We start from the raw sequence: 13,859 nt of genomic DNA, 5'->3' as shown, positions 1-13,859 counted from the left end.
TCAGAGGAAGCTTCTTTCCGGCGGTGGTCACCCTTCTGAACTCTAGCTCTGCATCCCGGTGACAACCAACCAACTAAGCCCCCAGCTTCACCCCCGCCCCATGCCTCCTTGCGCCTGTGCTTGTTGATGACCGCCATGACCATGGCAACCTTGACAGGGACAACAAGGAGGCGGACATATCCCCCCCCCCCTTTTGCACTTCTGGTTAGACGCAAATTGCATGTTGTTGTCTTTGCACTTGTACTCTGCACAATGACAATAAAGTTCAATGTAATCTAATCTAAAAACTTTCCAGGAAACTAGATTCAAGCATCACTGTCAGGTAACAGGGTATTTCTGCAGAATATCCAGTTGAGCAACATTTTTTATTTGATACCATGACTTGAGCCATGAGCATTGCCTTAATTCTAACTAAATTCATTTGCCTTTAGAAAAAAGAGTTGCTATAATAAATTAAAATAGAAATAGCAGACATCCCAACCTGCAAAAAGTCATTTCAGGGAAAAAAAAAAAACTTTAGCCTAGGCCTATTTAGATACTGAAATACAGATTAATATTTTTGTTCAATGTCTAGTCAGTACACCAAATAATGAAGATAGAAATTGTGAAAATAAAATATGTACATTTTGGTAGTTTGTTTTTTTTCATGGCAATTAGCCATGTATAGGCCTGAATATAGAATAATATGCACATGAATTGGCACTAGTTAAACTCACCTCAACATGTCTTTTGCAATCATTTTACCTGCCATGGGCAATGCTAAAGTCACTGTTACAAACAGTGCAGCGTGCAAGACTAGGCCTATCATAATTTTTTACTCTTATGAGACCAGGGTACACTTTGAAATGGGTCTTACATTTTCCTTTTTTGGGGGGCACTGTCTCAATGACGCTCCTGTTCCTAGATACACTGAACTGATTAAGTTCGGGAAAAAAGAGATAAAAAGCCCGCCTACACTGAAAACTGATTGGTTGATTTAGCAAAACAGGCCAATCAGGATGCTCGCTGTCTTGGATGTGCTCAGGCACACACGCACCACCCCTCTCTCTCCCCCCTGTCACTCAGATGCACTCGCGATTTGAAGTCTTGGTCTCGCGTGCACGCTCTTGATCGCTCGCTCTAGATTCCGGGAGATTTTATCTAATTTGCGGGCGTCAGGGAGCCGCTGTTAATATGCGGGAGACTCACGGAACTTCCGGGAGATTTGGGATGTCTGAAATAGCATACACATGATACTGTTGCACATATGGCTCTAGAGGTTTACTGTATAGTAAGATATCAGTAGGCAATCTACAGCATATCACACAAAACCACAGGATATTCAGTGACTCCACCCCCAGTTAAAGATATCTGATAAAAAGAACAAGTTAATTTGGTAGGTGAGCAGATGCTTGTTGATGCGTTTCTCACAAGGTAAGCCTGTACATGTTGGTCATATAATGATCTGTTAATGATCTATTGAAAACCAAAGTATTCAGGTTATTGCTTGTTATTCTTGCTGTATATATCTGTAGTATATCTTATACCAAAATGTAGTTTATTGTCAAAGTGAAATGGTTGCTGGCATAAGTCAGTGGTGTTAGTTTGAGCACATTATTGAATTGATGTGTTGAATGGAAGTCAATGGGAGCCGTAAATCTCAGAATAGCGGTGACCATTACATTACATTTGGCTGACGCATTTTTATCCAAAGCGACTAACAACATGGTAAACAGTTTAAGTTTTAAAGCAATTCTCTCAACAATTTTAGGACAAACGGTAGAGTACAGCAAGAATAAGTGCATCAGTGAGTGCTGTTTTTAAACAGTTGAGTGTCAGTTCAAGAGGTAAGTGCTAGGATCAGCAAGACTTGTTGTAAGAAGTGCTATGTTGCCTATGTTGAAGGAGATGTTCTCTAAAGAGCTGGGTCTTCAGGAGTTTTTTTGAAAATGGAGAGGGATGTCCCTTCCCTTGTAGGAACTGGCAGGGTGTTCCACCAACGAGGAGCAACAGATGAGAAAAGTTTGGATTGGCATTAGCGTACCGGTGGTAGAGCTAGACATCGTTCGTCTGAGGAGCGCAACGGTCTGGAGGTAGCGTATGTCTGTATGAGGACATTCAAGTAGGTGGGAGCAGAACCGGAGACTACTTTGTAGGCAAGCGTTAGTGCCTTGAATTTGATGCGGACCACCATAGGTAGCCAGTGTAGCTGGATGAGCAGCGAGGTAACATGTGCCCTTTTGGGTTGGTTGTAGACTAGGCGTGCCGCAGCGTTCCAAAAAAATATTTCATTGACCAAAGAATATTTCTCCTGATAGCTTAATATTCATTTCTATACAAACCAAGACGGCGGATTCCTAAAGAAACGCAATCACCCACACCATAAGTGTATCTAAATTATCTATGTACCAAAAATTACATTTTACCGTGACTCGAAGAGCTGTAAACAGTGTTGTAAGGCTGCGTGTACAAATCCGCTTGGAGCTCCAGTGGAATTTTGATTTGCGACAAGAATTCTTGGTCTAACCGTTGATGTGCCGTGTGAAAGGGCGGAAGTAGGCACCCACCAGCCCAGCACTAAACTTTGAGTGTGGTATACAAAATTGGATATTTCAGGCAGTTGTATCCCACACTCAAACCAGATTTTGTTCAAATCTACACACATGGCTACTGAAAAATGTAAGGTTAATTTATCAAATGTTATTTTGAAGTATTAAATAACATCGTTGTTTTAGAATTTTCGAACGATAGGGGCAGTAATTGGTGCAGATTTTACAATACATGTGTGGCATTGCAGGGAATTTGCCATTGACTATTCCACCCCAGGTATTAGAGGAGACATCCCTTAGAACCAGTAGGTCATACAGATTCCTTGACTGAAAGGCAGATGTGGTTGTCTATTACCAAAATATATTTATTTTTGTTAAATAACAGATACAATGACATCATGTACATGGACACACAGAAGTCAGGACACTAGACATTAGGCTGTGACTTGGCAGGTAACTCTGCTAACGGGTGCTGCACCCCAAAAGAGGGCAATCAAAAGTGCTCCACACCAACACGACCAAAAGGGATGGGTTAACAGTAGTACTACACTAAGCGCACAGCACACAAGGAGGAGAGTAGCAACCACTAAAGAGAGATCCCCCAAATGGACAGCCCAACACAAACACACAAATATAACAAATACAAGGACACAATCCAAAGTACTGTACACACAAACACCCAACAAGCCATTGGCAAACAAAAGACAAAACCTGAACTGATACACAAACACATACACACAAAGGAATGCCAGCAGATAACAGCAAGTCAAACGGGAAGAAACTGGAGCCACCCGAACCAGTAGTCACTGGAATGTTGCCAAGACTGTAGAGGGCATAGACCAGCACATGTGGGCAGAGACACAGACAGACAGACAGTCTCTGTGTTACAGTAATTCGCGGAAGGGATAAATGCAGAGACCAAATTCCTATAAACCTGATTTACATATCAAGGGCAAGGAGAACAAGCTAATTGCCATTGCTGTGCTTGGTGCTAAGCAGTCCATCCTGCTACACATTCAACAGTATTCCCATTTCTTTCAGAGTAGTCCAGCTGGTATAATCAGGTTATGGGCAAGCAAGCATCACCTTAAGTAAAGTATCCTTTCTAACATTTTGTTGTATTAATTCCACAGTATAAAATAACATCTAAGCTAAAACATGCCTGATCATAATTCTCAATATGTTTTCAGAGCCACCATGTCAGGAGATTTAAGTGTGGCAGAGCCCGAAACTGAGATTCTTGAAATCTATGGCGATGGAGGTGCTGAAGGGTTTAGTGATGATAAAGAAACTCAAAAATTTCTGAAAGAATTCAAAAAGTCTTCATCAGATGCTGCAGTAAAGAAGATTAAAGAAAACTTTAAGACTTTGGATCATGTGACTCTCAACATAGGTGTAACTGGAAATTCAGGAGCAGGAAAATCCTCCTTTGTGAACGCCATACGGGGTCTGAGTAACGATGATGAGGGAGCAGCTGAAACAGGAGTGACGGAGACAACGCAGGCGCCGACACCATTCACACATCCCACAATGCCAAATGTCACCATATGGGATCTGCCAGGTATCGGCACTCCCAAATTCAAAGCAAAGACGTATCTATCTGATGTCCATTTTGAACGCTACGACTTTTTTATCATCCTCACTTCAGAGAGATTCAAAGAGAATGACATTAGCCTGGCCAAAGCAATCAAGAAGAAGAAACTACTGTTTTATTTCATACGTTCAAAGATCGACAATGACATCAAAGCAGAAGAAAAAAGAAGAGACTTCAACAAGGAAATTATGTTATCTAAGATCAGAAAGGACTGTGAGAAGAATTTGAAAGATGTTGGAAACCCAAAGGTTTTTCTGATATCCTCCTTTAATATCAGTGATTATGATTTCAACAAGTTGATTGACACCCTGGTGAAAGAACTCCCAGAAACAAAGCAACATGCCCTTGTCCTTTCTCTACCAGTCTACTCCTTAGAGGTATTGCAGAGGAAGAAGAGGCATCTACAGAATATGATCTGGCTCACAGCCTTTGGCTCAGGTGCAATAGCTATGGTTCCTGTCCCAGGTCTTACAGTGGCATGTGATTATGGAATCACCTTGTCATTTCTAGAAAGTGTTTTCAGATCTTTTGGGCTCGAGGATAGCTCATTACAGAGGCTTGCAACAAGAGTGCAACTGAACGTGATGGACTTAAAAGCTGAAATTAAATCAAGGTTTAAAGATGGAGTCACACATGGCACGATGAAGTCTTTGCTCGCAACGCCTTCAATGGCCTCCATCATCACTCTCAAGGGGCTCATGAGCTGTGCAGTCCCACTCGGACAGCTACCAGCTGGAGCCATATCTGTGCCTATCATGCACTATCTGCTCAACAAAGGTCTCAAGGAAATGGAAAAGGATGCCAGGTCTGTGCTGGAAAAAGCACAACTGCTCTAAGTGGAGATTCCATAATTGAAGTTGAGAAGCATCTGAACACAAATCTAGGGGGATACCATGGGTATATGTAATTGAGGCTACAATGTAGAAAAAAAATCCCTTTAAGCAAAGGGCACTGGACGAATGTGTGTTGTGGACTGGAATAGTTTTGACATTCTCTCTGAATATCAAACTTTTTTACAAGTGAATGTGTGATCATAAACACTCAAATACTGTATTTGCATCAGTTTCTTCTGGGACACTAAGGATATATAAGGATGAATAATAATGCACACATGGCAGGATCAATCATACATAGTAAATATTGTGTATTTGTGTTAGAATCATTATATGCATTTTTTTACGTCCAAAGACATATTTTTGTTTGTTTATTACCTTAATTGTTACACTTTACATCCATGGATGTATTGTCCATTTGATTTGTCTGACCAACTTTTATGTTTATGGTTTATAGTCTTAAATCTTTCTGAGAGGCTTTATAGGGAGGCTGGGTGCCATTTTCATTTAACCTTATTTTCTTCTATTTTTGGTTAGTTAGGGAGTGAGGTTAGGTTATGTTGTTAATTTTATCTTTTGTTTTGAGGTAAGGTAATTTGCGGTTAATTTGCAGTTATTGTCAAATGTTTATAACAATACACAACAAAGTGGCATTAGGTGGTTCACAGAGTGTTGATGAGTGTACATATTGTTATTGTGGATAATACAGTGTAATTTTTAAATGCTAACAGTTGTAATTGGTGAATAAACTCTTTTGAGAGGTGGATAAACTCTATTAAAAGGGTGGAGAAACTATTTCTGATATTTCAGTGATGGGTAAACTGCGTTTAGTCTGCTTGCGTTTAGCGGCCTCCACCAGTCTACATCCCTGTTCAAGACCCAAGGCTGCATCTAGCCTACTTATTGCTATGGATATAGGCTACACTGCAGCTAGAAGTTAGGGAAGCACCAAAGGAGAGGAGGAGGGCATTAGGCTATTGACTAAATTGAATTGAGACATCCTACTATGTGCTAACGTTAACGTTACTGCCATCAAGCTGCAATGATTTGCCGCGAATGAATGCCGCCCAAATCAAGTCATCTTGTAGTGGTGCGTCAAGTGCAACGTACAGTAGCCTATATTCCGATCCGCTATTGATGACGCGAAAAATAATAATAGTAGGCTGAAATTATTTGAAACTAAAGTAACGAGCCAGTTTTGTAAAATATAAGGAGTAGAAAGTACCGATATTCGTGTTTAAATGTAAGGAGTAAAAGTAAAAAGTCGCCTCAAAAATAAATAGTAAAGTAAAGTAAAAATATCTGAAAAATCTACTTGAGTACAGTAACGAAGTATTTGTACTTCGTTACTTCCCATCTCTGCATAGTGGTATAAAATATGACCGCCGCTCAGTCCTGTACATCCTCTCTGCGAAAATAAATCATCTCCATCTCCTACTCCATCCCCTACTCTTGCAACTTTTGTGTATGCTTGTATGTGCGAGCCTGTGCGTGTGTGTGAGTGTGTGTGTGTGTGGATGTGTGTGTGTGTGTGTGTGCATGCGTGTGTGTCTGCGTGTGGATGTGTGTGTGTGCATGTGTGTGTGTGTATGACAATTTGTCTCCATCTCCTATAGAGTCTGACCAATTTGGGATTTTGAAGCCGATTTCAATATTTGAGTTTATCAAAAACTGATAACTGATATTGGCCGATAGTCATTTTTACACAATGTAAAAAAATTCTCCCATAACGAGGTTCTAATCAAGGTGGGGCATTATGTATTTGAATAGGCCTAACTATCAAGTTTCCTAATGAAAGGCTTTTCATATACAGTCATTTATTTTTTTAAGAAATAAAAGAGTGTATAGAATAGAAAGAATAGTAATAATAAAAGAGGTCTTTGTTCTGTGATAACCACATTGCCACAAACTACATTGAGAGCAGTTTATGACTCCCAATGTGCTGATATTTCACAATATGGTGTGATCTTTACCCAGTACCATTTACATAGCAAGTTTGTGAGAGGCCCTGCACTATTATCTATGTTCAGGCTTGCAGCAGTATGAAGCAGACATATCATGGGACCCTATACAGCAACATTATGAAGTTTATTTACCTTAAATAAAGGGTTTCAAATTATTGAGCCCCATAAAAGGACATGTGCAAATACATCTACATTCTGGTGTGCACCAGAAGGTTTATGGTGGGAACGAGAAACTACAGTATCTGGTGTGCAACAGGAACCAACAAAATTAATTGACTATTTCCTCTTAGGGGCATTAGAATTTGTGGGGAGCACAGGGACGGTCTGGAGAGCATGCAAACGTTTCTGGTGCACACCAGAATTTGAAAAGAAAAAAAAAATGTGCACATGTCCCTTTTGGACACATTTTATATAACAGGGAGAGAGTAATTTCTGTCATTGCCACTGATTGCCTGTAATAACTGGTATTGCACTAGGTAACTTTGGTGTCCAGCGCAGGAATCTGACCCTTTATGGAAAGCCAAATATCCAAATATCACTTTCAAAGACTGCACCCAAAAATATCCCACTCTATTTCAAATTCAAAAAACTCTATCGCCTTCCATTCATCAGGGCCTCTGTCCAGTTAGGTCAGCTAGGCCTTCTGCTGCCTGATGGACCACAGACTCCCCTACAGTATTGTATACCGTGAGATTGTGTACTGTGTAAGATTTAAATAAAAATAAAAGTTAAATAAAAATGGAATAATAAAAGTGTCCTGTTCAATGCTAGCCCAGCCTGGAGGATTCCCTTGTGTATACCGTGTCCCACTGTCGAGCCTCCTTTTAATTATCTCTTCTAATCACACTTCCATCCAGGAAGCTTAATCGAGGCGATTTCACGCCCCCGCCATAAAATTCAAAGACGGTGCGTGGGAAGAGGCTGACGTTAGTATCTCACCTGTAGATAGCTGAGGTCTCTGCTGTGCACACTGCTGCTTATCAGTGCTGTTGGTTTGGTGACGTTATTTATATTGTGACTGGGGGCCATTCATCGTTAAGAGTGGTGGAGTCCTAATGCACAGGCCGTGTAATTAAATTAGACGTCATTACAGCACTGATGAGGCAACACGCTTCGCCTCCTCCTCCCCCACATGGGTGTCAGAGCGAGTGGTTGCACAGAGGAGTATACACACACACACACACACACACGCATACACACACACACACACGTAGAGAGGGGGGGAAACACACACACACATCAACAGTCAGACACATACACACACACAAGGGACACAGAGGGTGAGTGACGAGTGAAACATATTCTCTATTTCTCTCTCTCTCTCTTTCTCTCTTTCTCTCTCTCTCTCTCTCTTATACCACCATTTATGGGGAAGACTTGCTGACTGAACTTTGTCTTCCCTTAAGACATCTGGAGAACATTTAATCCTCTCATTTATGGAATCAATATCTACCGTGTCCATAGGCCCCAGGGGCTTTGATGGGTCCAAAGTGCAGTAACATAGCTTGACCAGCAGGGGGAGAAGCATGTTACCGTATACAGTAAGCAGTGTTGTGTTGTTCACTCCTCCCTGTTACTCAAGCAACCACAATCAGAGGGCTCAGCTGTACAGGAATGACAATAGGTCAGCATCCCATATATTTTCAGATTATTTCATTAGGCGCTTAAGCCGTTTTAAATTAATCTCAGGACTCAATGTTCAATATTGCAGCAATTACATTCTGTAGCCTACTTGGAGCTATTTTAATTGGATTGTTTATTGTGTTAATTTGTTTCATTTTCTTTTCTTAGTTTTAACGTCCCCCAAACACTATAAAATTAAAGTCTATGCATAGAAGTTCCACTGTTAGTGCTAGCAGTATTAGGAAAAGAAGAAAAAGGATTCAGTCACAGTAGATGCCAAAGAAAGAGAGAGGGGGGCATATTTGGACTTTCATCTGATTGTTAAGAACTCTTTGCAAAGCTCTGTATGATTCTGATTGACAAAGCGGTCCACTCACTGCTCCAGGGAAACTAGGAAGCATAACAGCAATGTGCACTTTCCCTAAATTGGTCCATCACAGAGTGGAATCTCAATGCACTGACAAATGCTGGGGAAAGATGCATTATCCTGATAAGGGGAGCATCACAGGAAAGGAGTGGAGAACAGAGAATGGTCAGGCTGGAGGACTGAAATGTTACTACTACTTGTGATAATAATTATAATACATCACATTTATTTAGTGCCTTTCAAGGTACCCCAGGATGCTTTACGGATCAGATGTATTACATAATGTAGGCTATACATTGTTTTGGGTTTGATGATCGCAATTCTTATGTAATGAGAAGGTAGAAGAGAGAGAAAGAGAGAGAAGGTAGGAGAGAGAGAAAGAGAGAGAGAGAGAGAGAGAGATACAGACAGCCCTTAATATCCACAGTGAAAAATCAAGGAGGCATTCACCCACACACTAAACATGGCCCTGTCCTCAGGGCTTCAATGTTCTCTCATGTCCAAACGTCGCTCCGATCTCACTGACCACTTCAACGATACGCTACTCTGCGGCCATATCCAACGCTGACTGACCCGACCCCTCCCCCCCATATTTATGGAGATCCTCCTCTGATTCCTATAGTGGCTACACTCTCTCTTCCAGGCAAGGAGGAGGGGAGCCCAACAGGCCTTCGCCTGTGCAGTCGACTGGGACCACTCCGACGTGTTTGGGCTAATTTGTCCTGATGGATGGCTGTCTGGAGGAATTAGGCTGTGACAGCTCTCACAGACGTGGGAGTGTGAGAGGTGAACTGTAGAGGTGCAAGAGAGGAGGGCGGAGGGGAGGGAGAGTTTTTGTCTTGAGAGTTGTGATGACCGAAGGCGAGAGCTTCTGCTCGCTGGGTTCCAGGGGATGTTTATGAGTGGCAGATGAAGCTGTCACGGGTGTTTCAGTGATGCGTTTGACATGGCTGTGTGTATTTGACATTGATGTGTGCGGTTTTCCTGTTCTAAATGAGGCCTTGTGGTAGGTCTGTAAACACGTGAAGGTGGTCATCCATTTGAGAGGCAAAGCAACAAAGAGAGGTGCATCAGCTGTTGTAAAGACAGTTTTACTTTTGGATGTATGATGTATAAAACAAAGTTACAGATTGCTGAAGAATTAGATTTTAAGATTTAGGCTAATGCTAGATTACATATTCACACAGTATTATGTGAGAGCTTCATTTGCAGTGTAAATTATGCCCTTTGTTTTATTTAAATCTTTTTAACACACTATGAGAATTGTGACCAAATTAAAAAAAAGATCTCAGACTGTTACTGTTCTCAACTTAACAAGTACAAGAAGCAAAAATACAGTAAATTATAAAACTGATTTTTGTGAAGAACTCAACATAACCTTTGAGGAAAGGCACTGCTATTAAATTAGTTGTCGATTTATATCAAAAATATATTTAGGTTAAAGGACCAGTATGTAGGAAATAATGGAAAATAAATGGTAACCATTCCAAAAATGATCACCATATGTTGTCAGAGAGTAAGGAAACACAAAGAATTGAAGTAATGGCTTATTTGACAACATTACTATAACCTGTAAAACCCTGTAAAACCCATGAAAAAAAATGAGTTACGGGGCGGAATCTCTTGGAATTTTCGTTTAAGTTTTGAGCGATTAATTCTAGAATAGCGTATTAATAATGGGCTGGCGTGTCCTCCAATTTGTGTTACCAAATTAGCAAAAGCCAACTGTCAACTTGCTGTCAGTTGTAGTCATGAACGCCTACGAGAGGCAGGCAAATTTCCGAAATTAAAACAAGAAACAAATTAAGTGGACATCGAGGAGCTTCCTGATATGGCGACGTCTTCGTCAAACGAAGAATATCAAGTCTGACGCAGAGCTGGCCATATTTCTCCACGACAGGTAGCCTAGGCTAAACTTCATCTGCATCGCTAACTTCAGCTAAATATGTTACGTTGGTTAGAGAGGGATTTTTTGTTTTCACTGTTTCCGTAACTGGGTCATGGTTGGAGAAATGTTAAAGAAGCTGCAGGTCAACAAACGTTAGCTAAGTCTTAATTACATCTGGCAACACAGAAGAGACTCGCGTCTGGTAGTCTTGAGAACGTTCACTAGTGTTTTGATTTTGGCCTACAGATAGTTCGGTAACAATCCTACAAATCGCTTCTTTAAATCATTGATATAACCCTACAATCTACACTCACATGTTTAGCCGTATACTATGGTGTCTTTGCTTGTCTATAGAGTACCTCATATGGCTGCCACCTACAGACTGCTGTTCTCATTCTCTTGCCCCATTGGGCCCAGTGTTTCTCCTTATACACCCACGCTGGAGCGCCTCTCTCTCTCTCTCTCTCTCTCTCTCTCTCTCTCTCTCTCTCTCTGTCTCTCTCTCGCATGTGCGCGCTCTGAAGAGCCCCAACTGGGTCTCTCAGGGCCAGGGATGACGAGACCTCCGTCGACGGAATTAGTCGGCACTGCAGTCTGAGTCACACCACTGACGCCGCCGCAGCAAGTTGGTCTGATCCATGGCTTGGGCCCACGCCACACCGTACCACACCGCAACACGTCACACCTTCTTTCAACGCTCCCTATCAATTCTCCTCTTCTTCATCCCTGAGTCTGCATTGTTCTTAGGCAATCTTCTCCCTTTTCACCGGTGAGATTAAAGCTCTCCTCTGAGACAATAGTCCCAATAGGTCCCTGTGGAGGGGTCTCTCCGTATTGAATCTCCCTTCAGCATGATAATGATGGTCTGTAGGCGTTGTACGTGTGTGTGTATGTGTGTGTGTGTGTGTTTGAAGGGAGGGGGGTTTTGGGGGGAGAATCAGAGCGGTTCCTTAGTGTATGTATCAGCATAGATACCCTGACAACTTCGCCACAACACAAAATTTCTTTGTTGCATCACTCTAACCGTGCCCAGATAGGTTGTTCCTCTAAACAGGAGTTTAATCATTGCAGGGCTGCAGGCATTCATAGTGGTAAGTTTTCCCTGCTGAACAATACAAGTTATGATATGTGTACCAGTGAACACACATGCTAACTGTTTTTATTTCCTCAGCATCTTCCTCCTCCTCCTCCTCCTCTCCTCCTCCTGCTCCTCCTCTCCTCCTCTTCATTGTTTCATTTCTCTCATTCTCCCTCCCCTTCCCCCTGCTCTCTAATCTGTCTCCTTATCCCCCTTTCTCTCCATGTCCTTTGTCCCCCCACCACCACCACCACCCTTTCTCCGGTGTGGGGTAAGATCTCGGTGAGGCTGTGAATCAGCAGGTAGTATCTGGAGTGCACTCAGAGTGGCAGGGAGCCAAGCAGCAGAGCCGTCTATTCACACCAGCCACCTGATACATTTCTCAGCCCCCGTCTCCTCTCCCTCTCCTCTTCTATCCATCTCTATGTCCACTCATCCCTGCCCTTGTCCTTTCATCTTCACCCCATCCATACTTCCGCACAGTAAGTGCAAACACACACACACACACAAACACACACACACTTATGCTGTCACAAGACACATACACATACATATGCTCACACCAATGCTCACACACACACACACAAACACACACACGCCCCCTCCCAATTGCTTGCACAGAAGAGTTCTCTGACCTTTCCCCAAGCGTATGTTGGCTGTCAGGCATGTGGTTGGGGGGTGTCCGTGCCACAAAATTGGTTCAATTCACTTCTTAAGTAGCCTCCGCCTTTTCCAATTACACCCCATTAATGTTTCATCTGAATTGACCTCTTTAAAAATGGAGGAGGGCAATATATTGATCTCGCCGTCCGCCCAACAATAGTCTCCCTTTGTGGTTTGGGCAAATGGAGAATTGGGGATTTTGTTGTTGTTGTTGTTGTTGTTGTTCAGGCTCCCACTGGAGCTCTTGGAGGTGAGAGAAATGGTGACGTCGATGGTGATGTCAAAGCCATCTGAGGTGGTTAAACAAAAGGTAATTGTGGTGATGATAACTTTTATATAAGTGGAGACAATAGTCATAATTGTATTGGTGATACATATCAATGACGGATTGAATTACTGAAAGGGATAGTGGTGATGATGATGATGATGATGATGATGATGATGAAGACCCTTCTCCTCATCATCATCATAATCATGAATATGGAGTTTCAAATGTAAATTCTTTACAATCGGTCCATACTATTCATAGGGGGTCAATGTGTCAAAGCCATGGGAAAAACAAGTGTTGATATATAGTGATATGCGTCACATAACAAATAGCTGCTATGTCAAGTGTTCATGTTTAAAAGCCTCTGCTTTTAACTCCACGTTAATGCAATGTAAATAGACACACTTGAACCTCCTTGTACAGATTTTCCTCTGTACTTTGAGTGTTTTGCATGACACTAATTAGCATGTTTTTCCAAACCAGCAGTTGCCCACTTACTGACAAAAAACAGGTCAATTAATTCCAAAAATAGTTAATTAATTTTAAGCTTTACGTGGGGGCATATGCAGAAAGGGGTGTTTTGCATGAAGTAGCATTAGCTCTGCTGACATTAGCTTTTGACCTTATTGTGTGTTTATGCTGTGGTCATATCAGGCTCTAACACCTGCAGCAAGAGGGTTATGACACTGCAAAGTGGAGTCACTCACCATAGGGCAGGAAAGCCATAATAACTCATCTACTCTTCAATGGCAGATTGTAGAGGGCACTGGAGCAACATGAGGACCAGTCTGAGTGGAGATCACACAGATACACACCTGATATCTACCAAATACACCGGATACACCAGACATCTGCAAAATACTCACTGGATAGGCACCAGATATCTGCCAAATACTCACCAGATACTGTACACTCTTAAAACAACACAACTTGTGATGCTTTTAACACATCTCTGTGTCAGATAGGGACAACACAGGTTGTGCTGTTTCCTTTTTTATTTGTTACACAATATGTGTTGAAAATAACACAGCTTGCGTTGTTTTTTTAACACAT

At 41.8% G+C, this 13,859-nt stretch overlaps 1 protein-coding gene across 1 annotated transcript; it reads left to right on the top strand.

Moving 5' to 3' along the window:
- The first annotated feature begins 1,335 nt into the window (after positions 1 to 1,335).
- Positions 1,336 to 5,750, top strand: LOC121711557 (interferon-inducible GTPase 5-like). Its single transcript, XM_042095250.1, has 2 exons — positions 1,336 to 1,413; positions 3,719 to 5,750. The coding sequence occupies exons 1-2, from the start codon at positions 1,388 to 1,390 to the stop codon at positions 4,956 to 4,958; spliced, it is 1,266 nt and encodes a 421-aa protein (XP_041951184.1). The 5' UTR covers positions 1,336 to 1,387; the 3' UTR covers positions 4,959 to 5,750.
- Positions 5,751 to 13,859: the final 8,109 nt, after the last annotated feature.

Source organism: Alosa sapidissima, chromosome 6 (genome assembly GCF_018492685.1).
Source record: "Alosa sapidissima isolate fAloSap1 chromosome 6, fAloSap1.pri, whole genome shotgun sequence".
In the NCBI taxonomy this organism is placed as follows: domain Eukaryota; kingdom Metazoa; phylum Chordata; class Actinopteri; order Clupeiformes; family Clupeidae; genus Alosa; species Alosa sapidissima.
The sequence above is the reverse complement of the archived record's forward strand: the minus strand, read 5'-3'. Positions and strand labels throughout refer to the sequence as shown.

Bases quoted from the DNA above. Each gene is read 5' to 3' on its own strand.
- LOC121711557 (XM_042095250.1), top strand. From the start codon at position 1,388: ATGCTTGTTGATGCGTTTCTCACAAG. The intron at 1,414-3,718 runs GTAAGCCTGTAC...ATATGTTTTCAG, and splicing joins GTTGATGCGTTTCTCACAAG to AGCCACCATGTCAGGAGATT.